This window comes from Corvus cornix, chromosome 3 (genome assembly GCF_000738735.6).
Source record: "Corvus cornix cornix isolate S_Up_H32 chromosome 3, ASM73873v5, whole genome shotgun sequence".
NCBI classification, from domain to species: Eukaryota; Metazoa; Chordata; class Aves; order Passeriformes; family Corvidae; genus Corvus; species Corvus cornix.
In genome coordinates this window covers 71233051-71259680 of record NC_047056.1, presented here as the reverse complement: position 1 = coordinate 71259680, position 26630 = coordinate 71233051, and the positions used below count along the sequence as shown (strand labels likewise).

Genomic DNA, 26630 nt, shown 5'->3' with positions numbered 1-26630 from the left:
AACAGCAACATGGCTTTGGACACAGAGTTGCAAAATCTCCCACTGAAAACACTAAGATACAGACTTCAAAGAAACGTAGGTAAATTAAACTGGAGATATTCTCCGCCAAGTAAGTCTAGAAATTTCAGGCTAGTCAGCAACATAATACTAAATTTATAATGGCAAAAGGCAAAGTAGAAATAAAGCAACCAAAAAAGCAACAAAAAACCCACACAAGTTTTTATTTATTTTATTTAGAAGTAAAATAAAACATGACATTTCCATCTAGAAGCCACTGGCATATGCTGCAGTAAATTCAAACATGGAGAGGTGGGTGTAGCTTTCGGATTGCTCCCAAATTCAACTCCTTCCTTTTGCTCTGGAGCTTTGTGCAAGCTCTGATACACCTGAGGACACAACTGTTTAAGGCAGCCGCTGGAGTTCAAGCTTATCAGCAGACGGTGCTTCAAAGACATCATCTTCAACGCTTTCTTCTATCGGCTTCATCTTTGCCGAAGTCCTCAGGTACGGAGATGTCCGGCCTGGGCCTGTCACAGTTACAAAGAAACTACCAGTTAATTCAACAGCATACACCTGCTACATACACCTGTTTGTGACAAAGTGGACACAATCTGGTGATCCTGCCCTAGTTTCTTCATGAGAGGATTTTCTAAGTGAAGGTTTATTTGTTATCTGGCCACGGGCACCAGGAAATTCTAGACACGGGACAGCCAAGCTGCTATGAACCAGCAGTGCCTGTTGCTAACCACAGACACAGCATTCTCCCTAAGTTCAGTGCAAACCCTGACTGTACAAGGTGCCCACTGCTTGTTCCCTGGAGGTCATTTTCTCACCATTACACTCACCCACAGACGCATCTCCATTCAATTACAGCAACATGAATGGCTGCCCCAAGTACGAAGGTATGTACATCTGCACACTTGCCTGGCTGTGGGGAAAGTTTCTCAGTGCACTGAGGAAACCTCAGGTGGGCACATGATCAAAGCCACAACTGCCTTTAAAGCAGAAAGGCATAGAATATGCTGAGTTGGAAGGGACTCATCAGGATCAAGTCCAGCTACTGGCCCTGCACAGGACACGCCAAGAGTCACACCATGTGCCTGAGAGCATTGTCCAAACACTTAGACACAACGCTCTTGAACTCTGCCAGGCTTGGTGCTGTGACCACTTCCCTGGGGAGCCTGTGCCAGTGCCCAGCCACCCTCTGGGTGAAGAACCTTATCCCAATATCCAACCTAAACCTTCTCTGACACATCTTCATAAGTTTTACACAGTATGATAATGTAAAACTTATACAAGATAAACAACCACTGAGAAAACAAGATTTACAGGCAAAGGCCACATAACTTTTGACTGACAGTGATTTCACTGCAACAAAACTGCCTTTTAGAAAAGCAGCAACTTGTCTGCCAGAGCAGAGCTCACGCCACAGCTATTACCGGCAAGACATTAAATGGAGTTTTTGTACAAGTTACCACTGCAAACTACCTCTATTGCAGTTAAATTTTCAGCATGAGGGCCAGACCAGAGAACTGCTTTGACATCAGTTGAACAGTTCGATTTTCCATTGTTCAGTCTGAAATTGCATCTCCATGTGGAGGTGTTTTTCTCTCAGTACCCTCTTCTAGAGTTAGACCACCACAACAGTATGAGGTTGTAAACCTCAGCTAATACATGATGACCAAAAAGATTATGAAAGATTCTGAGAAGAAAACAGCAGGCATTTGAGAAGAAAACAGCAAGAGATAAAGGTCTTGCTAACAGACTGTTTGCATACAAGCTAAAAATTAAAGTATTCTTGAAAAAAATACTGATAGCCGTAACACACTCCTATTTTTACAAAGGTTTATCAGATATACAGTAAAATGCTGTGTTAAGGAAGCCCACTTATGAGGAAAGACTCATTTGCACTGTATGTGTTACACACAGAACAAAATACAGTTGCAGGCAACACCAGCAACTTATGATAATACTGCATTTTTAAGTCACATTCACAAAGACAGTTTGGAATTGGCATTTTAGAACTTTTTATGTTAAAAATGTATTAGTATTTTCTTCTGACATTCAAAAACAACTTAAACTGCCATGATACAGGGTTACTCAAACACATTTTTAGATACCAAAATTGTTAAACATTTCTTTCCCACAGGTGTGTTTTATGGCCTAAACAAAGGATAACTAAATCAATTAACTGGCTAGCGTGCCCCATCCAAAGTCTGTGGGTACATTTGGATATAAAATTGACTTTGCTGGGAGACCAAAGGTGAAAGGGTGCCTGAAAATGCTGAATTACAGTTCCAGCTTATTTTTTTAAGGGGTTTGTGTTTCAGTGTAATTTATTGCTATTTTTAAAATAGTTTTCTTCTGTTTAAAAGTACTTAACTCTCTCCAGAAAACAGAAGTAAGCAGCCATGAATTTGTACAACAGGATCCAATATAAGGTCTAATTCTCTCAGCCTGCTTGTTTCAAAGACATGCTCTTATTTGCCCCAAATACAAATTTTGTCTACTGATGCCACTATCCAATGCTGGATGGATGTTCAGGTGACTGAGTCAGACCTTCCTTTCACTACGTTTTGTTGCCCTTTCTTGAGGGCCTAAACCAAAATACATATTAAAATTCCTGTGAAACCAAATCCTGCTTTTATGAGTCACAGACTGGGAGAACATAACTTGATTATACCACTCAAAGCATTACCAAACCAAAACCTTTCTACACTCCTGCTCAGCTTAGAAGTTAACAAATACAGATACATAGACCAGAAAGTCTGAGCTATCTTAAACAAGCACCACAGAAAAAGAGACTGTATCTCTAGTAAATATGTGAATGGCTGTCAAGCAATAGAATCACAGAATAGAAACTAATACCAAAATACTATTTAAAGGACTGAAAGTCGGGTGAAACTAGGCTTGAACTACTTTTACTTAATTCAAATTTTGGAAAAAGAGATACATCTATTTCACTTACTCATGAATTACATATAGATGGACCATGGATGTCAAGCACAAGTGTCACATGATAAACAAACCCCACTTTAGTACCTTTTTGAGGATGCCTGCTGAGTTAATGTGATGTTATCAACAGAAAACATCATGCTGCAAACGACTCACTCCGTAAGCATTATAGAACTCTTGTTGGTTATTTCCTTAATATAAAAGCAAACAGTTAGTTGGGTTTCTTAGTTAATTAAATTCAAAACATACTTTTGTTAGTAATTGTAGTTTGGGATCTACTAATTAGTAATTGTAACTCTTTTATTACTAAACACTTTGAAAAAGGCTTAGTATTAATTTCTTGAGAAAAAGAGCCAAAGCTTATTGTTTATAGCACTGATAAAAGCATAATTTCAAAAGCTGTGATTATACAAAAATACAAATGCTCATTTTTTCAAAAAATGTGGAAAATAGAAGAAAACTTATTTATATTGTAGTAGTCAAATATTACATTTGTAACAGGAGGCTTCTGTCCACACAGCAATAGCCTAGCACTGACAAGACAGTATTCCCATAGAGTTCCTGTACAGATAAGTTCCTTTCACTCATTTTTTATTCTAACTAAACAAAAAAAAAGTAAGTTTTTCATTTCCATATGTTTCTCACAAAATCTTCTGAGGATTTTGGATTGTGTTTGCTTGTTCTAAATAAACAAACGTATGACTGTAGAAGGAGGGTCCAGGGAATAGCACTGGGACTGTAAGCCTCAGCATGTGCCTTATACTAAATCTTAAAAAACAGACAAAAAAATACCCCAACCGTTGTACTGAGAGCACCCAGGAGATTTTTGAAAACACAGCAGTGGCAATGTAAATGGCAGATTTTTTTGTTCAGTTTTCCCTGTGATCTGAAAAGAAGTGCATACATGGCCACGATCCACACTGAATACAAATCTTTAAGCAGAGCTCACCTTGGTAGCAACCCATCATTGACAATGACAGTACCCAGGAATAACTAACAAGCTATCTTGGCAAAAACAAAGAATGAAGGATTACAGTACAAGGAGATAAACAAACCTTTTACAGAAGTCAGAAATTTCACAATCAAAATGCAAAGAAGAAATAAATAAAAATATTTCCCAAGCGTATGTTGCACTGGTGTAGGGGCAATCCCTCTGTCTCCCCAAAAGTAAGGGAAAGTATTGGACCTGGGAGGCTGCTGCCTCAGCTGGGCCAAGGAATTTCAGAACATAAAAGACACATAAACTCCTCTCTCTTGGGGAAAGCACACCCTGTATACCAAAAAAAGGTACACAAACCAAGGAAAAGTACAACAGAGCGAAGTGTATTTATCAAGAATGTGCTAAGCACAAATGCATCTTGGGAATTTACATAATTACAACTGAACTTGTCATGTGCTTCAATTACTTTCTCCCAAAGCTGAAATACTCGTGTAAGAGTTTTGCTGTTAAGCCTGGAAGAGACATTTTAATTCTAACTAATCACACAAACACATTTGTTTTACAATTTCTATCTGAGCGTGCAAATTCAACCAAAGGCTCTCTATGCAAAGGAGTGGCTTCAATTTCATGGAACTTTGTTGTGCATGGAACAGGTAAAAAGCCACTTGAGAGTTTAAAGGTAAAGATCAGAGAACAGACCAACACAGGAGACTTCATGGCAGGAATCTGCTACAGGAAGAGCAGATTCAAGAAGACCAAGTAGAAGGAAGCCTTCTTTCAACAACTGGATCACAGGCCTTGGTAGTCGTGGGGAATTTTAACCACCCCAGTATTTGGAAAGGCAACAGGGCTGGGAGCAGGCAGTCCAGGAGATTTCTGGAACGTAGCAGACCATTTCTTCACACAAGTGATCGATGAGTCAACTAGGGAAGGCGCTCTGCTGGACCTGTCACTGATGAACAAGGAAGAACTCATCAGGGAGCTGAAGGCTGCTGGTAATCTTGGCTGCAGCATCCAGGAACTGGTGGAGTTTAAGATACTGACCAGTGTGCAAGACAAATAGTGGAATTACAACCTTACAGGACAGGGGACTGTGGCTTGCTCAGGGTTTTACTTGGCAGGAACCTATAGGACGTGGGCTGCAAAGGGACCCAAGGACAGATGGTTGATCTTCGAGGGCACCTTCCTCAAAACACAAGGACAGTCCATTCCAGTGTACAGAAAGTTGAGCAAGCACAGCAAAAGGCTGGCATAGATGAACAGGAAAGTTCTGAGAGATCTCAAACACACACACACAGTGTAAGTGGGGATGAGCTCCTTGGAAGAAATACAGAACCATGTCCCAAGCATGTGATGATGAAATGAGGGAAGCCAAAGCTCAGCTAGACCTGGATCTAGTGAAGGGCAACAAGAAAGGCATCTACAAATAAATCAGCAACAAAAGAAAGACCAGGGAAACTGCAAGACCACAGCTCAGGACACAGCACAGGACACAGGGACATGAAAAAGTCTGAGATAGTATATAACTTTTTTGTTTTGGGGTTTTTTTTTGCTTTAGAGGTTTGTCCTGAGGCCTGCTAGGGCTCTGCATCCACTGCTAGAGACTGAGTGATGCTTGACTGACAGGAAAACTGGACTGAGTTAGGAACAACTAAGTTGACAGGATGAACACAAGATTGTGGAACCACATGGGTTGCATCCAAGGGTGCCAAGCATTGGCTGATAAAATCACAAGGCCCCTCTCTATCAGCTTGGAAAGATGACTGCAGTCAGGGGAGATAAATGAAAATGCCAACATGACAGCCATTTTAATGAAAGGCAAGATGGAACACCCAGGTAACTACTGACCTATCAGTCTAAATTCATTTCCCAGAAAGATTATGGAGCCAGTCTTCCTGGAAGCCATGTCCAAGCACACGGGGGATGGGAGGGTGGCTGGGAAAGCCATCACGGATGCTGATTGCATCTGACCACCTTCCACCTTTGGTGGTGAGATCATGGGCTCTGTGGATGAATGGAGTACAGTGGATGTTGTTTACCAGGACGGTAGCACAGCCCTCCACAGGCTGCCACTGAATCCTTCCAGAAAAATGGGTAAAAAACAGAGTGGATAGATGGACTACAGCTTAGGTGGAAAATCTGCTGTACTGCCAAGTTCACAGGGTGGTGAACAGCAGTACAAAATCCAGCTGTCAGGTAGTTTGTTACCAGCAGTGTCCTCAAGGGCCAATGCCAAGGCCTATAATATTCAAGATATGAATGACCTGGTTGATGGGATGGAATGCAGTCCAGCCAAGTTCACAAACAAGAGCCAGGTAGTGAGGGAAACTGCTGACAGGGTAGGGCAGTGAGTCTGGACAGGCCATTGGAAACAAGAGAAAAGAACTGACAGAAAGGAGAAGTTCATGAAAGGCAAATCCCTGCACCTGGGACATGACACACCTACACAGCATTACAGCCTAGGCCCCAGCTGCTTGGAAAGCAGCGCTGCAGAAACAGACCTGGGAGTCCTGGTGGACACAGATGGAATGTGAGTCAGCAGACTGCCCCTGCAGTGAAGAATGCCATTCATACACTGGGCCACATTAGCAGCATATATTGAGCCATATAAGCAAGAGCATAGCCAGCAGGTCAATGAAAGGGATTAACCCCCTCCATGTGGCATTTGTGAGGCAGGATCTGGAGTGCTGTGTCCAGTTTTGTGCCTCCCTGTACAAGAAAGACATGGACATACTGGAGTGAGAGCAGAGGAGTGCAACCAAGATGGGCAGAGGCTGGAGCAGTGAGGGAAAGGCTGCAAGAGCTGGGTGTGTTCAGTCTCAGGAACAGAAGACTCCCAGGGGATGTGACTCTTGTCTTTTGCTACCTAATAGAAGGCAACACAGAAGAGAGAGCCAGACTCTTCTCAGAGGCACGCACTAAAGAAAGAAGGAAAGCAAGCATGAGTTGCAATAAGGGAAATTTTTTCGCCGTGAGGGTGGTAAGTCCCTGGAGCATGTTGCCCAGGGAGGCTGTGAAATCTTCCAGCTTGGAAATATTCAAAGCTTGACTGGACATAGCCCTGCTGTAGCTGATCTTGCTTTGGACATGAGCTTGGACCTGATGATTTTCAGAGGTCCTTTACTGCCTCAACTGTACTGTGATTCTGAATGTCCTTGCAGGGAATGGAGGAGAAAAAGAAAACAATACTGGATTTTTCATCAAACTATATCCCAGGTGTCACCCTTGATGTTCTAGTAGGGGGAGGCACTAGCAGGGCCTTTGCTTCTATCTATCTGGACATGCAGACTACACCAATGTTAAGGAGTAAAACCAGATAGGCCCTCCAAGTCTGAAGGTGTTCCTGGATGAGAACTGTGAGGAACACAAAGAAAAACAGATAATTAAACAGAAAAATGCAAATATTTGAAAACATTTCCTCTTCTTAGCAGAGATTTTTACCATAACAAATAACTGGTAGTGATTTTTTCCTCATATATTTGACTTTTAATCACTAAAAAGTAACATTGCCAAAATCAAAATAAATAATCCTGTATGATCCTTTTAAATGCTGTTAAACTAACAGCTTGTGCCAAATGAAAAAATTTAGCATCCTCTGTGGCTTTTTTATTCAAAGGCTGCTTTCAGAATTCAGGCTAATGTTGACATTTAGATTCAGGTGAACTAAAAACAGCTGACAGCAAAAGCCTAGAAAGAATAATTTAGAATGTTTCCATAAAGTAATAAATTACAAGAATAGAAGCAAAATGGTCAGATGTGGTTTCTTCTCTCACTTCATCTCTTCTCTACTACTTCTGTCATACAAAGCACCGGAGAGGAGAGCCTGTGAGGATATTTGGAGATTTTCCAGGTGACATCAAAATATTTGACATATACCACATTTCTCCAGACCCTGCTAATACAAACTGTCTCAGGAGGAAAAGTAGAACACCAGGTTGCTGAGGGGAAATGTTTTGTTTGGGTTTTTAATTTCTACAAGCACCAGTCACAGACCAAAGGACATACTACTGTGACCGGCACTGTACATTCAGTTTTGCCCCATTACTATAAACATTCCATATTATGTCTAAACATAAATATTATGCCAAAGATTATTGCCACACATGTTGGGCTCTTTTTCCAATATGTATATGAGGTATCTTCATTTAGCACACAAAGCTTCATGCAGCTAATGACTGCCCTGTGGTAAGGTCCCTTCATTTAGCTGATGTACAGCAGCACCCAAAAAGCTACAGTCTGCTCCCACAGAGGAGGGAGCCCACAGAGGGCAACAGGAGTTCTGCAGTAGTCTCTAATGGTCAACCCAAGCCGTGTTCAAAACTGGCACCAACTATTCTGAGCACTCACGAAGAGAGGATGCAGAGGAAGTCCCACGAAGGAACATCTGCAAGCCATCCTCGCTGTCACTGGTACTGGCCATACTGTTCCTCATCTGCATCACAGAGAGCTGGGAGCAAAGGCTGGGCTGTCGATCAATCTTCTTTGAAGCCTAACAAAGAAAACAATTATTGTTTTTAAAAAGATATCAAGCAAATTAAAATAAAAATGGAAAGTTACTATTTCCCTTGTAATAGATGCTCTGGTCTCAGCTGCAATTATACAAGAAAATTGTTATAGGAGAAGATTCTATGCAGTGTAAATGAATTTAAATGACAATAGAAAATGCCAGTAATATACTGGAATTGGAACATTGACAAGTATGAAACTGCACATTAATTATTCAATTTCAATTTGCTTTCATACTGAAATTTTCATGTATTTTCTTACAGAAAGCTTGGGGTTTATTATCTGGTAATTCATTATTTAAGTACGATGCTCTGCAATTACATGTAGTCTTTATGATGAACGTGGTCCTCCTTGCTAAACAAAACAGCATGCTATATATAGAGGCAATTTATACCTTAACAGAAACATGTTCATTTTCCTGGCTTTTTATTTCATCATATTAGAAAAGTGGTGAATGTCATTCCTTCCCAGTAGATGACCATTTGGCTCTCAGTTCTACTGCAGACTAAATGCATCAGGTGAGCATTATCCTCTGCCTGTCAAATGGTCTGAGGAGCTTCCATTTTGCTTTGAGTAGCCTTCCTGAGAAGCCTTTGTACTATAACATTTATACGAAGCCATACATTGTACCTCGTTAGGTATTACTGCAAGTCAGAATGCTATTTTAGGTATATGTGAAAGGTGGCAATCAATGACAAGACTATAATGGATAACTCCACTTTACTGAATTTTAAAAGTCAGGAACTAGAATCCTATTTCATGCCGAAAGGAATGACTATTTGCTCAACACTAGTGAAAGTCTCCTTAGGTAGGAGAAAAATCACAAGCTTTCTTACAAAATAAATTCGTACTTTTCTGTTTTCCAACAAATAATTATTTGATAGTTTTACCTTCTTACTACCATCTCAAATATGGATAATCAATACTCAGTTTATTTCCATTGTCCCCTATGTACAGAAGTCAACCACGACATTTTATGATGAGATTGACACCAGTTAAAAGGCATTAAAGACACCAATAATATTTATATTTGACAGTGAAGCTTGTGAGAGGTGACATGAACATAGAGTGCTGGAAATGGGAAAATTAAGAATTTCTTTGACAGTTCTCATCCTAAGTTATGTAGGAAGAGCTCGTGCAACAGGATTTTTATTTTAGGAAGAATAAAAAGATACTACAAATTTCCCAAATGCTCACTCAGTTTTTACAACATACATTTTCAAAACTTACTATAATCAACCAGCTACAATAATCTTAAATTTATGTGACTATTGCAACTAAAAACAAAGACTCAGTGAAGCTAAAGTGTGCAGATGTTAAGTCAAAGGAGGGGCAAAATTTGTTGGATTTTTTAATTCTTCAAAGTTATGATAAGGAATAAGTAAGGAGACGAAAGTAAACCAAGATGGTTCATATATCCATGAGTACACCAAACCACTTAACCAGGACACCTAAAACACACTCCCTCTACAGGCAAAGAATGAGTTAGACCACTTAATGGTTTACATATAAAATACAAATAAATAAAATTACATGTATTTCATGATTCCTTCCACTAACTGCATCATATCAACATAATGATTACTTTTTTTCTTGCATTTGCAACCCTCAAAAACATGTTGAAATTATTCTTACTAGTAATCAGTATGACATAATTGTTTGCCCCTGGTAAGAAAAATTTTTAAGAAAAAAACTCTGAAGCTTCTTTTTACAAAGGCACTCATTTGTTAGTGAGAAAGGATACCCAGGGAGAAGCATCTTTTTAGCTACTGGCCATCATGTCTAATAGCTAGCTAGAAATATTTCCACAAGCTGATCCCTTCTGAATCTCAGTTACTCAGCTTTCTTGTACATTACTGTGTTAACTTTAACCAATATTGCTATGGCAGAAATGTGGCACTGACTCACACCTTGGCACTCAAAGGCCATGAGTGTGCATACAGCAGCTGGTGGCAGCAGGTTAAAATAAGGTACTTTAAGAGCATTTAAAATTGAAGTAAAAACACATTTGTGTGTGGGAGGAAAATTCCCAAACAAAACTTAAGCTGCTTACCTTGTCATTTAAGGTTGGGTCATTCAATGAATAAAGTTTATTTGTAATATCTTTGCCAATAAGGTACTTAAAGATCTCATAAAGAAATGGCTCAGACTCCAGAAAGTAAGTCAGCCTTTCCCTGGACCAGCACAGGAACTTGCAGTTATCATCTGCAATAATAGTGACCTGAAAAAAATTACATGCTCAGAATTAGCACATTTGAAAATGTTTTAAGATGAGCACATTTAAACATGCTTTTAAATAAGTGATACCATTTTATTTTTGCCTCCAATTAAAATAACTCTTAAAGCCATCAAGCTTTTTGGTATCCCTTTGTTATGAATGTGATATTTACAAATGTAAAAATTCTCAGCTATTTTTTATCATTGTGTTTTTAAGTAATATGTGTAGCCAGTTTGTTTTTCAGAAAACCTAGGGGACAATAACACGGGAAAAATCTCTCATGAGTTCCCAAAGTGTAAAGGCATTTATGTAAGAGGAAATTTATATATGAAGGCAGTCCTGTAGTGATAACAGTACTTGCAATAGCCCTATATGTAGCTTGGTTTTATTTTACATCACTGTCACCAAACAGGAACAACTGGTGTCACCCAAGGGTCTCAATCAAAAAGTTTTTAGTGATTAAAAAAAAATATTTCCATCTTCCTCTCATAACCATCAGCCCTGCTGATCCCACAAGTACTACCTTGTAGCAGTTGAGCCAAGGCTCTGTTTGCTCAGTTATTGATAACCCAGTTATGGGTATTTACAGGGGAGCTTGCCCCCTCTCTCATGGGAGGCTGGACCTGCCAGGTTCATCCCCCTGTGCCAGCAGAGGGCAATGACACACCAAAACCCACACTGGTCATACCCAGGGGCATGTTTTGCAAGGGGAAGTCAGGCATCTATGAAAAAATCAAAATCAGGTGCTCTCTGCTTTTACAAGATAACATTATATCCTGAAAAAAAAAATTAAAAACCTATTGGGTCCTAGAAATAATGGAAAACTGTCATATATCCATGGATTTTTAACTCCAAAGACTGTAATATAAACCCACAATCTGAGGAAGAATTCGCCAGCACTGCCAGCAGATGGGGTCCTTAAGACTGAATCCGTGTGCTCTTGAAACAGCAAGGCTGTTGGTATTTACATGGCAGCAACAAGCAGAACCCACGAGTAAAGGATGTACACTGCTCCAGATTACAGTAACTTCTAAGGCAGGCAGAAGCTGAGGCATGACCCTTTTCCCTTGAGAGGGACTGATACGTATCCAGTTGCTTCCAAGAGAAAGGGGCTGTGCCAAGAGGGCAGCCAGGCTGTGGGAGGCCTCACTGCTGCAAAATGAATGCATCTGGACAAGTCTCTCCCCCTGGCACTAAGCCTAATGTTTGACTGGAACATATGACATCAATCACTGATTTTAGAATCTGCACCGCTCTGCCTCCCTCCCCTTCTGCCACGGTATCAGTGTGGATGCATCAGTCAGTCAGTCTGGTCATTACACATACCTAGCTAAAGAACATCACGTAAGAGGTAGCAAAATAGCCATTTCTATGGAGAAAAAAACCTTCTCTAACAGTATTCCATCCCCCCAAACTATAATAAAATATATTTAATATACCAGCATAATTACACTGCCAGAGACATATACCCTTATTGTTCCCCATATGAATATTTTTATTCTGAGATAATGTTCAGCTTATGTTTCTTTAACAAATTGCAAAATGACAGAGGTATTAATACACCTTTATAAATACCAATTTCTAATTACTAGTGCCTGAACTTCTAGACTTTCATTATTACAATAATGATTTTCCCCACTTTTTTTTTTTTAACTGGCGATGAGACCTGTTCATATCATCACATTTTCCATCAAAACTGCCTCTTCAATTATTTGTCCTGAACAATTTCTTAACACAAAATAAACTTGGAAACAGTGAAAGAGAACAGAATAGCAAAAGCCAGACTGCTTAGTGCACACCATCATAATACTGCTTCACAGCACTTAATTTTAAAAGTTATTCTTGATATGGTCCATTTTCAAACACCTGTACTAGAAGGCTAGTGAAATTATGCAAGTCTAATAGTTCACTGTTAATCAAATTTATCCTCTATTTTTTTTTGTGGTCTCACCAGCCCATATGCAGTGACATTTAAAACAAAATGTACCTGGAATTTCTCACCCCGGTTCATCTGTGTTGATCGAAATTCAGGAGAATCTATAAAGGCACAGGGGTAAATATTGTGCAGAAAATGCCCTCGATAAGACACCTTCATTCTGGAAATAAAGATGTATGAAACAACGTTTTAAAATCATGGAGGCTGATTAATTTAATCTAAATTTGGGTAGGACTATTGACAATGACAAAGCAGCCGGTAACAGGAAAAAATATGTTCATCTTCTGGAATATCACTCCCAGAGCTACCCTGTTTTCTGCCTAAACCTCCACTGATTCCAAGCAGAACAGGCTGCCAGATAAATAGAGAATTAACAAACATGGCACATACCCACAAAACATTGTTATTCAATATGAGAAAGGTTGTGTTATACAGCCAGACCAGAGTCAGGCTTCCCTTAGATAAGTAGCTTTGTGGTAATGAGTGAAAAAACAATTAAGCCTGACATCACTGTTGCTGCCAACAGAAACTGGTTAAAATTTTGGCCAGAATTTAGTATGAGTTCCAAGATTACAGCTTGGCCATGGGCATGTATTTTACCCATTCTCACCCAGGTTCTGTCTGCCTCTGGGCAGTGCACCTGCCCCGCTCTACTTGCATGTACAGGTGCAATGAATCAAGTCCAAAGGCCTGCTGTTTTAAAGCCCACCGGAGGGATACTTTTCCTTCCCTCATGCACCACATCTTTTAACCTTAAAACCTGAGAATGGACTGAGAAGATGACTGAGATATCTAAGATCCAAACAAACCTCTTGCATTTTTTTGCAAGACACTGACTTTGGTATTACACAAGTATAATTCCCACTAAAATCCATGCAGCTGCACATGCAAGTGGATACACAATGTGCTCCCAATAAAAGATATCACCATCATCTGAAAATGGTGTCACAAAAGAGTCTATAAGTATAGACTATTTGACTATAGACCATAACATGCTACAAACAATTACAACCTCAATGATTTTCTAATTTATTCAACTATCACACAAAGCGTAAGACTGTCCCCAAGCTTTTATAGAACCTACTTCCCCTTCAGCAGGATGCTTAGCCTCTCATCAACTGATGTTTTATCTTCTGCTGCATAGGCTTGACCTGTCTTTAAAGTCTGAATGTTGCAGAATTGTCCAGTTAGTCTTTGGAAGAGCTCTGGGGGCACATGGAGAGGTTCAAACATCCTCTTGTAGAGGCTGCTAAGCTCCTTCTCTATCTTGATCTAGATTGGGAAAACAAGAGACATCAATAAACACAGATGAATTAGTTAAAAACAGGTAAGACTGCACACATGCTTTAGCTTGAGGAACATCTTTGGCTTTATTATGCTTAAGCAAGGAAAGAAGTGGTAAATGTGTGATGTCTATCCACAAACACTGCCTATGACAGGGTGACCAAAACCTTATCTAAAATTAGCCAGGCTGGCATACTGGTGCTTTAGAATGCTGTTCCATCCAAGTGGCACATTAAATCACACACAAGGAGCCTTCTGAGATTTCTGTTGATGCAATAGTGAATAGAACTTGGGCAAGAATTATACAGAGAAAAAAAATGAGGTTGTCTTTCACACCACACGCACATGTCACTCTGGCTATCTCTCAGGCTCTCCTGGGAGCCTCTCTCATCCCTGAGCTTCTTGGCTTACTTGCAGCAGAAAAGCAAATCCTGAAAAACAAACCAAATATATTGAAACCACATGTGATGAGGGAGGGAAAAAAACCCCCAAAAACATTGCCAGCTGAACATCCCACATCTAAGAGCCCACCCAAATGCAGGCAGCAGCAATGAGAGAAAGGATGTTGGCTGAAATCCCAAGCCTGGAAATCTTCCCTGAATGAAGGAAGCAGGGGACAAGACAATATTACAGCCTTCCTGAAAGCAGAGGCAGCTTGAATAAAGCCTGCATATTTGCCATGAGGAAGACAAATTAGAACAATAAGTTTCAGATAATGAATAAAATAAAATAAAACACAGAACAGAGAATAAGGAAAAACAGCAAAGAAAAAATGGTAGAAAGTAAGAGAGAGAGGCAAGTTTCTGACTCATGTTCAACTCTTCCCCCAGGACCTGCAGGTCCTTTTCTACAAAGCTGGTTTCCAGCTGGTCAGTCTGTGGCATGTGCTGATGCACAGGATTATTCCTCCCCTGGTGTAGTACTCCACACTTTCTGTTGAACTCCATGAGGTTCCTGTTGGCCCATTTCTCCAGCCTGCTGAGGCCCCTCCAGATGGTTTCCAACCTTCTGGCCTATCATCCACTCCTCACAGTTTTGTGTCATCAGGGTACACATCTTCCCCACCACTCAGATCATGAATGAAGATGTCAAACAGCACTGGGACTAGCACTGGCCCTGAGGTTACACACCACACACTAGTGTCTGTGTAGTACATACCTCCAGCTGGACTTCTTACCTCTGATTACTACACTCAGCCCAGCCATTCAGCCAGATTTCAATCCATCTCACTGGGTCCTTATCCAGGCCACACTTTAACAGATTCTCTATCAGGATTTTACATGAGACAGTGTTGAAAACCCTACTGAAATCAAGGTAGAGGACAGTCACCATTCTCAGCTATTGGGTCAGTCATTTCATCATAGCAGGTTATCACAGAATGGCTTGGGTTAGAAAGGACCTTAAAGATCACCTGGTTCCAGCCCCTCTGCCCTGGGCAGGGACACCTTCCATGAGACCAGGTAGCATCAGAGCTTCAACCTGACCTTGAATACTTCTAGGGATTGTGCATCTACGGCTTCTATGGGCAACCTGTTCCAATGCCTCATCACCCTCACAGTAAAGAATTTATTCCTAATATCTCATCTAAACCTACTCTCAGTTTGAAGCCATTCCTCCTTGTCCTGTCACTATATGTCCTTGTAAAATGTCCCTCTCCATCCTTCTTGTAGGCTCCCTTCAAGTACTGGAAGGCCACAATTCTCCCAGCCTTTCCCCACAGCTCTATCTCTGTGCTTGGGATCCCAGAGCACTCCAGTGGGATCTCATCAGAGCAGTCACCTCCCTCACCCTGCTGGCCACACTGCTTTGGATGTAGCCCAGGATACAGCTGGATTTCTGTGGCTCTGAGTGCACATTTCTGGGTCAAGTCCAGCCTCTCATCCACCCCCAAGTCCTCCTCAGCAGGGCTGCTCTCAATGTGTCCATCCCTCAGCCTGTGTTGATACTGGGGGTTGCCCTAACCCAGATGCAGCACCTTGCACTTGGTCATGTCACATTTCATGAGATTTCCATTGGCCCACTTCTTAAGCCTGTCCAGATCCCTCTGGATGATATCCCAGCCTTCAGGTGTGTCAAACAACTCAGTTTGGTGTCACCTGTAAACTTGTTGACGGTGTACTCAATCCCTTTGTCTATGTCATAAATGAAGATAGTAAGTAGCACTGGCTCCAATACAGACCTGAAAGGGACATCACTTGTCACTGATGTCCATCAGGACTCTGAACCTTTGACCATTACCCTCTGGATGCAACCATTCAATCAGTTTCTCATCCATCTATTATCAGGCTGGCTAAGCACGACTTCCCCCTGGTAAATCCTTGCTGATCACTCCCGTTTACCTTCTTGTGCTTCATGTGCATAGAAGTGGTTTCCAGGACTATCTATTCCTTCTTTTCAGAGATTAAGTTGAGACTGACCAGGCTGCAGGTCCCTGGGTTCTCCTTCTTGCCCTTTTTGAGGAAAGGAGTGGCATTTGCTTCCTCCATTCCTCACGCACTTCTCTCGGTCACCAACATTATTCCAAGACTATCAGAAATGTGACATCAGCTCTTGTGGGTGTGCGACATCAGGGCTCGTGGACTGACTGTGTCCAGTGCATCACCTGACCTAAAGTTACACTGGTTTCATACAATCAATTACTAGTTATATATTCCACCAGCAACTACATTCATATGGAATCCAGGTTTAGAATTTCCTGTATGTTCCTTATGCCACAATCTTTAATACCTCAGAGGACATCTACACAGACAAAACAAGGATTAAAAAGAAACCTGCAAGAGAAATTGTATTATGCTAAGGATTGTCCTGAGCTGTTTGATTTCAAAACATATTCCATATACCCACAAAGCTAGATGACTATTTGTTTTACCAACATGTTTTCCAGGAACTCTTTCATTTTTAACAGCTGTACCAATTTAATTTGCACCTCTTTCAATACATCACCACTGCAACTTAAAGAAATACATTTTCATCTGAAAAAGGAATTTAAGTGGCTCCCAAGACTTCTGAGCCCAAAACCATGCACACAGACACGAGGGCAAGTTTTGGCCCTGGAGTGTTAATCCAATCCCTTAACCAGCACATGGTTCATGTTTCATGATCTTCCTCTTGTGTGTAATACTGTGAGGAGAAAGCAGGTGTAGCCACTTTCTTAAAGACCGATCAGATTGCAGACTGGAGCTGTGTTTTAGATGGGCTCCCTTGTAACAGACTATTCCCCCTTCCCAAGCACAGCTGACTGCTCCTCCAGTCATGCTTGTGGGTCATATTCCAAACAAGCCATATGGGTAGGTGTAATGTTTTGTTCAGCAGGGGTTGAAATATTCTGGGATGCTGCCAGAACTCCAAATCAGACACTGATTAGGCTCAGCTTCCACTCAGACTAAAAAAGCAAAATTTGTAAAGCTCCAAGGAATCAAAACCACAGAAATAATCTTCTGGTCAGAAAAGAAACTCACTGTGATTTTGCATCCTCCATTTAATAAAATAAATATTTAGCAACTGAACATATCAATTATTCATTTTGTAATACGACTAACTTGTAATTATTCTGCCATTCCTTTCTTTCCTTGGAAAGATCTTTTGTGAGAATGACCAAAACTGATTGAGATGGGCAATACAATAGCTGCAGAGAGAAAATATCATTCAAAAATTATTTCCTAAGAGTTTTAATTCTTTTCCCCTCTTCTTTATCTTCCTTTAGGAAAAACAGTTAAAACAGCCTTTGGGTTAATAATAAACATGTTAGACAGCTAAAAAGACATGACTATCAGGCATCACTTTGAGTATGCTTGTTGATCTTAGTTTGTAACAAAGATTCATATATTTTTTAATAATTACTGAAATTATTATGTATTACAGCAATTAAATAGCATAATATTTTCCATGCAATGTTCATAAATACTGTAATTTCTTAATGGAAAGAAGACTACTGAAATTAAATCTTAATATACAAAAAACCAGCACTACCTGGCTAGTCTAGCAGATCTAATTTTTGGCTAAGCTTTTTAAGTTGCACAGGTCACATAGCCCTGTTGATGGTAACCTTTGGGTGAATCTGTGCTCCATACTGGAGGAACTCTGCTGTAGATAGAGCCTCTTCCTTTTTTAACACATGTACTCAATTTATCAACTTCTTGTAGACAGATGCAATTTAACCTTTAGCCTCTTTTTATATGCTGTTGTTGCCTGCCAGAGCGTGAGCAGTGCAGAGTTTATGGGAGTGCCAAGCACCTCAGTTCTGCTGTGGTTACACTGCCAGTGGGAAAGGGCTACAGAAAGAGAAAGCAAAGTTAAAGTAGGCACTCCAGGCCTTCCTCTCTTAGAAGCAATTTTTTACCAACTTTGGTGACTGAGTTTATCAGTTGAGTTTCATGTTCTTATACAATTCCTTCTTTTTATATCCACCTACAGAGTACTTCAATCACTTCTACCACTTAACCTAACTCCTACAAATAATTCTAACAAATTTACTAGAGGATTTCATGAAAATAGCTGACTCTTCAATAGGATGAAACCTATTCCATAATGCACAAAATACCCCAACCTATGACAACATACCTTTTAGTAGACAACTGCAATTACAAAAGAATATTTTTCTTTTTTCATTCAGTATTGATTTACACATTGCAAGGTGATTTTTTTGTTTGTTTTTTTGTTTGGTTGGTCTTTTTACTCAAGCCCAAACCAGCACATCATCCTCCCAGGATGCTTTTTTCACTCTCCAGTAACCTTTTATTTAGATTTTTGGAAAGGGTTGGATGGGTACACGCCCAAGGACCATTACCTATGTTTAAGGATGCCACAACTCATTTTTAAAATACAAATAAGTTTTAAGGCTTGGTTTCCTAGGGAAATGGGTTTCTATCAGCTGTGCACTCTTGCATTTTGCAATAATTTCTGACTTCGTTGGCCGCTTCCTGTCCCATCTGACAGAAGATCAGAAACCTCAAGATTTATTAAAAGGCTTAATTGGTAGGTGGGTTGAAGGAAAGCAGAACATGCTACATTGGTTGAGCAAAAAGACTGCAACACGAGTTCGTCCCCTATTAGAGACCATAGTACTTGCATGGGGTATTTAGTTGTGGGTGCCTACAGAGTAGGTAGAATCTGGCCTCACTGGCTCTCTGTTATCACAGCTGCTACTTTGTGTGTGTGCTGGACAGCATGGCCATGGCTCACTAGCAGAAACACAAAGCAGTTTCATCATAGGCTGCATCTTGATGGTGACATAAATGGATCGAATAGGCTGAAAAAATAGCATTAGTGATACTAACTAGAGAGGAAGTTACCCTTTAAGTAGTACGATGACTCTTCAAGAGCAATTTGAACTGGAAATATTTACTACACATCTACAATTGTCTAGTAACAGATCAGTCTAGTTAGTTTTAAGCTACTTCCTAGGCAAGACAGAAGTCAAGCTTCATGCTGCCTCACCAGGAAAGGAAGACATATCTAATTTCTTAGCTGCTTTCTTGCACAGGCTGTGTCAACTCGGTGAAGAGCTTATTTCCAGCTAGGTTTTGTTTTCTCTTTTGTTTTTGGTACCAGTTTTTGCACACTTCCAGAGTGTGTCCAGAGTGTGATTTTGGGCCAAACATAAAAGTATCCTGCTGAAAACAAGTACTAATCCATTGGTTTGCCCAGCAAACATGGGCAAAACTTCCTTTTCTTGCATCTTACTAGGCTGCTTGTGAAATTTAGCTGTTATACGTACCGGTCTTCTTTTATACACTAGGTATATGAAATGTAAAAGGTTGACAACTAAAAACACAGAATTCCAGATCATTATGTCCAAGGCACAACGATAGAGTGTAGCCCAAATGATGAACAATGCGCATCCTGTAAAAATAAAAAAAAAAAAATAGGAAGTTAAATTCCACCAACCAATAAACATTCCTAGAAAACCATCAAGAATATGTCCACTGAGTATAATTACACTGAAAAACAATATATTCTACGAATTTTTTTCTTGTGTTGCATTAATTAAAATTAATTTTAAAAGGCCTATAAATGAATGTTCACAATGAATTAGCAAAGAGGAGTTGCATAAAAACTTCCTAAAGTCATATGCAGATGTTTTTGAAAATTAAAAGAAACTGTAATTGCTGATGCAACAGGGTCACATCGGGAACCTGAATTCTCCTGTGTAACGTCAAAGACAAAATTTCCAAATGCTTACTCTTTTTTTAGTTGCCTTACTTTGAATAATGACACTTGTTTTAAAAGATAAGACATCCTGTATGATTAGGGATTCCATTTTCAGCCTACAAAGACAATATTTATCAAGTGATGGATTATGCATCAGTGAGTCTCTCCCAGATAACTGTGAGCCTACCATCCAACAGAGATGGCTGGAGAGGTCACAGACATATTTTCCCTTAAGTTTCATGCAAAGATAAAAAGGAGACAGTTCTAAATGAGTGTTCTTACCCTCTTTCTCCCTGAAGATGACATTGAACTCAGTACTATCCAGTCTGTCTGGGTTGCTAACTGATAAGGCAGCACTTATATATGGAATCAGAAGAATCAAAATATAGTGACTCTTGATCTGCTTATTAATTAGACTGCAAGGCACAGGAGGATAGGATGTCTGGAAATACTGAAGAGCAGCAATATTGCAGAGCAGCACAGAGGTGGGGCAGAGTCAAAGCAAAGGGAACAGGTCCCTAGGAACCAGGCCTCATTACTCATTCTACCTACCAAGTAAACCTGCTTCCTGCTGCCACCTCAGCTTGCAAACTCTGATTCCATATCTGCTTTAAATACTACAAGATCTACAGATCAAAGTGGCAGGCTCAGCAAGTGCAGCGCTCCTTTTGCTTTTAAAGCAAAGATAAAAGGTCTTGCAATGTTCAGACCCTTGGTCACCAGTGCAGTCTGTTTTAAGATGTTACCCTATAATAATTATAAAATAGAAAATGCAAGATCATTGTAAATTCAAAACACTTCTATCATAAAACTGACCCATCCTGTTATGCCAAGAAGCACTCACTTAAAAATACTTAAGCATGCTCTTGTTGGATTGGATTTATCTTTCTTAAACTGCAATGACTCACTATTCCTTCTTCAATCACAAGGATCTTGTCCCACACAAGGTACAGAGGCTTTGAAATAGCTGTGGGACTGCAATGTTACAAATTGAACCACATTTGCTCAGTCCCAGGCATGCCAAATTTAGGTTTTCCTCTCAAGTCAGATTCTGGTGTCACAAGATTCCTACAGTGGTAGGAGAAATATGACTGATATCAGAACACAGAATACACTCCCTATCGAAAGGCTGCACTTTCAAATCAGCAACAAAAATAATGCTGGTGCACATGTTTGAACCCACACTAAAAGAACACATGGGCTCACAGCAAGCTTCTCAAGGAAGACCTCACCTACCTCAGACACACTAAGGCAGAGCACCCGCCAATACACAGTCCCAGTACTTACTTGAAATATAAAATAAAGGTCTTAATGATCAGACATAACTGGTTTGAGGTAAGTGAATTTCAAACATCCAGTTACATCTGACGTAAATTATGTCCACTTGTTTTCAAGCTGACATCTTCACAGGTTTGAAATTGCAAGTTACAGTTCTGGGAAGTTTTAAGAGCCTAGAGGGTTATATAATCTTTCTAGAAAAGGTGTGTCAGGGTCAAAACAAATCCTGTCTTAGACCAAAACCAGCTTCATCAGAGCACAACGGCCATCAATAGAGGTGGTAATTTTGCCATAAGGTGCAGGGACCAGCTCCATAATGGTCAAACCCAGACATTTCTGTCATATTTCTTTCTCCAGAATAATCCTCCTACCTATGGTGAGCAGGCCTCGCAGAAGAATCATATGAAGATTCAAAGTAGTTGGAATTACCAGTCCGACTGCAAAACAAATGTTTGCCACGTGGAAAACAAGATGATGAATCTCTTTCCAGTTTTCACATGCAGTCTCATTGAGAGGATCAAGGGTGGCATTTTTTAAGTCTGGACCAAAACCTAGTGGAGTAACAGTGAGTGGGCTCATTGCTGTAGTATTCATCTTGGAGACTCCTGCAAGGAGAGGAAAAAAGTTCACTATGCATTAAACCGAAACATAGTAGACATACACATGGATTTTACATCTATTTTCTCTCTTCCCAATATATATTTCCCATTATTATTAATGGGGAAAAAAAATGCTTTAAAAGGGTAAACTAGATCTATAGTTCAGCAATGCTTTGCTATCTCTTTCACCTAAATCATAGCTGCCAAACCAAAGAGGCTGCTAAGTCTGCTGCCAGTCTTTTAGGGAAATCACTTGATCTACACACAGTTTGAACAAGCTTGCAATACCGTTGTCTGTGTGTGGAACTGCTGGAGAAAATGAGACAGCTAAATATTATTTCTAATCTAATCTTAACACATGGGATTTTTTTGTTGTTGTTGTAGTAATAAATATAACATATTTTTTTTCCATTTAATTGATGCAAAAGGTATATATCTGTGGGCAAATCCCAATACAAAATAAAAAAATTACTATTAAAAACAATCTACAGGGAGAAACTGGAAGATTACAAGACACTATCTTTTGAATATTAAAAGCTAGTCTCTCTAAGAAATGGAGTTAGTGTTACAAGCTCTCCAGAAGATCTCTCAACCCAGAGCAGATTCCAGCTGAAGGAACACAACTGGTCCTAGATATGTCTGCTGTCAAACACAGGAGAACCCTGCTTCCAGCAAGGCATGTATGGTCTCTCACTGCCACAGCAGTAGAAATTAGAGGGAGGTGGGCTTGAGTCTTGTTAATGAAATATATGCACATCATCAATGAGCAAGCAAGCTCCGTAACATACAATGTGGTGGGATTTGCATTCAATTAAATTCTGTAGAGACAGTGCACATCCCTGATGTGTGTCATTGCTAACTGCCATGTAACTCATCTGCTCAGGAGAAAATTTTGAGTCACAGTTAATGCACTCTATTTCCTGCAGACTTGAATATACTCTGAAGCATCTCTGTTAATTGAGAGTGCTTCTTGGGCTGTGAAGTAAATTTCAGTTGCTTCATCCCTTCCTTTTATTATTTTCTCCCAATCAACCTGTGTACAGGGTGTAAGCAAACTGGACAGTTTTCAAAATTAATCAGTGTTTTAGACCCCTTCTTACAGCAGTGGGAAGAAACAAATCCTCAGCCCTCTCTTAAAATGCACAGAGCCTGACACAGCTAAGGTATGCCACAGAATGTGCAGAGGCATCCTACAGGATCAAACACTAGCACAGACATAGTGCATCCATATCTGGATTGAAACGATTCTCAAGGAAAAAAATTATCTAATCCTTTACCAAAATACACAATTCATCTATTCCTTAAAAGATCGCTTTCCTCTTTTCATTTCTACCTTAATTATTCACAAAGATTAATTTAAATGTAGGTGTGTGTCAAACTCTGCGCTTAACTGTTACCAAACATCAGGTCTATCCAAATACACTCCTACTTTCTTTCAGCTCTTTCATGAGTTTATCAAGAGAGTCATTAGAGCAGCTTCACTGTCCTGACAAAGCCACTCACACAGGGAGCCAAAGCCTGGCCCTGTGTGAGGCTGCAGGGCTGGCATTTTAACACACTCATGAACAGAAGGGAATTGCTAACTGGATAACTATGTCTGTGCTCATCTTACACACATCTCATCACGGTGCTCCTGTTGTTTTCAAACAATATAAACTCCCTACACTGGAGCAGCAGGATCTCTAGATATTTTTCCAAAAAATCATCATACCTATATTCAGCCTTTCACTGCCCAGTCATGTGCCAGTAAAAGCACCACTTAAAATGCCAATAAAACAAGTACAGACAATCAAACTCACATACAGATATAGAACCAATCCTAAGTCCTTCAACTCAACATCAAAACAGGCTTCAAGAAATAACTTCAGCTGCATCTGATCATAAATCAAATCAGCCTTCCAAATGCTTGAATTTTAATAGCAAAATTTTGTATTGCTCCTCTGTGGGAATAGAGGCTACCTTACTCTTAAGACTTGGCTCTAAAGCATCGTATATTAGAAGACTGGAAGCCCAATGAGCCAAATTAAATATACAGCACCTGACCATCTCGTTCTCCTCACAGCCTAGTCTCCCCTTCCTCTCCACAGACACTGATGCAAAAAATCACTAGCCATAAACTGAAAAATAACGGGAAGGAGTTTCTCCAACAAGTGATGATCAAGCTATTTAATGCGTCCAGAGTTGTAAGGGGATGTTCAACACTTTTGAAGGTCAGGCTTACATACTAGATTGCCTAAATTAGAACCCAGGAACCTAAATCTACCCACCTCCAGTTTTTTATAAGCTTTGTCTTTACTACCTCAAAGTCTTTACATTAATACCTCTTTATATGAATACTTCACTTACTACTCACAAACAATAATTACAGCTCCCCTAACATACTGGAAACAGCAGAAACCAGAACTTCTCCATCATGATGGTATTTAAAAGCTGACAGAAATAGATTGATGCTGTCTGCAAAATGACATAAGGACAGACTTTGACATGGGCTCTGAATTTCAACTAGGGAGACCGCTTGAGGATCGACAGAAAAGGCAGACAGGCAGAGCTACAAGCTGTGACCTAAAGTGTCTGTCTACAGGTAACACCAGAAAGACAAACAACCAAAATGTCAAAAACCTGTAATTTTTGGATCAATTCTTTAGTCCTAGCATCTACTGTTGCAGTAAATAATATTGAAGAATGAGGAAAAAGGCTGCAGTTCCACAAATGAACAAGCAATTATAATTTTTTACCTCCTGTGACCTCTGAAAGTCAAAAATTAATTTTTTAAGTACAGATTCAGGCCTTTAAAACTTTAATTATGTCTACTAAGGATTAATATAGCACATGACTATTTAGTCATACACTTAAGTCTTCAATGCAAAGACATGTATTAATATAAGGAGTTAAAAAATCAACCAACACCGTCAAATAATTTTGGGAAGGTGGGGTAAAATAGCATCCACTGAAATGAAAGCTTTATGGAGCATAAGACAAATCATTAAAAGAGCATTTTTTAATATCCAGTATATATCCATCATATGGATTTAGAATTGCCAAACTAAGAATTTGAAGATTCAGATGATTGAGAACTCAAGCCGATTTGTTATTCAAACAGGAGGGGAAAAAGAGGATATTAAAAAAAAAGGAAAACAGGAAAACTCACTGACTCTTTATTAATGAACCTAACAGAAATTAGTATGGTGAACAAAAAAGCCTTTTTTTTTTTTTTTTTTTTGTGCATGAACTTGATAGAAAGTTAAGGTAATACATGGTGGTCTTAGGTCAGAAAATACAAATTATTGGAATAAAAATGAGATGAGCATGCTCTAGGATTTTGCTATACTCAACAACAGCTTTGTACAAGAGACCAAACTTCTGAAAGGCATTTTCAAAAGGTTTAGTCCACAAATATTCAGTCACAAAGATGACTTTGAAAAATGTGGGAATTTTATGGATACCTACAGAACATTCACAGAAGACAGACATAGCAAGAAATGGTAAAGCATGAGAACCGGTCAGCCAAGCTGATACGGGACAGTGCTGAATGTCCCACTCGAGGCATTACCTATTGAGATTATTCATATCCCACAGCTTTACTGGTCAACATTATTCAAATGAGCTTATTAAGTCTCTGCTTGAGTATGTTTCTATAACTTTACAGTCAATGCAATTAAAAAAACAAAAAACAAACAAAAAAACATCAACAACAACAACTCAACTTTTTTTTAAATTATACCTGCAGAACTTTTAACAACTTTTCTATGGTCTTATAGCACAGAAGCTGCATAGAGGATTTAGGCAATAATTCTTTTGCGAGCTAAAGACAAACTACTAGAGGTAGTATAGCTGAGTTAATTACAGTTTAAGTTACAATTTCCTCTTTTACAATGAAGTAGGAATTAATAGGAAAGTGGTGTAAGAAAAGATGTATTCCAATCCGCTCTTGCAGCAAGTCCAATTCAATTAAATGCGTCAGTAACTACAGAAATTTGTTACTCTCTTTAGCCACTTTAATCTAGAGAAAATTGAACAACACGTTATTCTGCACAGTCAACAAAGTATCCACTCCGTGATAAAAACTTGCGCCGCCGCAGCACAGCAGCCCCGCTTCTCCCGAGCTGAGCGGCCCCGAGGGTGTGAGCGCCTTGGCGCTCGCTCTCCCCTCTGCCTACAGCGCTCACGGATGCGCCGAGCGCCCGAGCCCAGGGGCACAACCGCAACCCCCGCCCGCAGCCCCGCTCTGCGCTCCGAAGCTTCCTTTGAGCCCACAACGGGCGAACACCAAACCCACCATTTATGCAAAATAATCGTGAAAATAATTTTAAAAATTTGAAAATAATCGAGCAACTGGTCCCTTTTCCCCCAAAGGGTCACTTTTAAAGCTATAACCCGTCCATCCTCCCCGCGGGCAGAGCACAGGCGGAGACCCCGGTCCCTGCTGCGCCCGCAGCCTGACACGGAGAGCGACCGAGGGGATCGAGAGACCAGGGACGGGACCGCGCGTTCTCCCCGCTGGCCGGGCAGCTCCACGGCGGAGCCTGGCGCCCACCCCTCCTGCCGCCGCCGGTGGAGCGAGACCCCGGGCCCCGGGGCTGCAGGACCCGAGGATGCGGGCACCCGCCGCCGTCACCCCATCCGCGGTGCCACCGGCGCACGGGAGGAGCGCCCCTCACCTGCCCCGCGCCCGCGGAAAAGTTTCCCGACGGCCCGGGGCTGCCGCTCGTCGCTGCCGGCCCCGCGTCCCGCGGCGGGCACGGAGCCGCGGCTGTGACTAAAATA

The 26630-nt window shown here is 40.4% G+C and overlaps 1 protein-coding gene across 3 annotated transcripts; it reads right to left on the bottom strand.

The window, feature by feature from the left end:
- Positions 1-204: 204 nt before the first annotated feature.
- Positions 205-26630, bottom strand: BVES (blood vessel epicardial substance). Of its 3 annotated transcripts, XM_039569375.1 has the most exons (9): positions 26525-26630; positions 21639-21872; positions 19556-19680; positions 13640-13827; positions 12607-12715; positions 10455-10622; positions 8243-8384; positions 3043-3146; positions 441-527 (listed from the first exon to the last, which is right to left on the bottom strand). In XM_039569375.1, the coding sequence occupies exons 2-8, from the start codon at positions 21859-21861 to the stop codon at positions 3079-3081; spliced, it is 1023 nt and encodes a 340-aa protein (XP_039425309.1). In that variant the 5' UTR covers positions 21862-21872; positions 26525-26630; the 3' UTR covers positions 441-527; positions 3043-3078. The 3 variants fall into 3 exon arrangements, with proteins under 3 accessions (XP_039425308.1, XP_039425309.1, XP_039425310.1); XM_039569374.1 differs by lacking the exon at positions 3043-3146 and having other exon boundaries at positions 205-527; XM_039569376.1 differs by lacking the exons at positions 441-527; positions 3043-3146 and adding an exon at positions 4242-4847.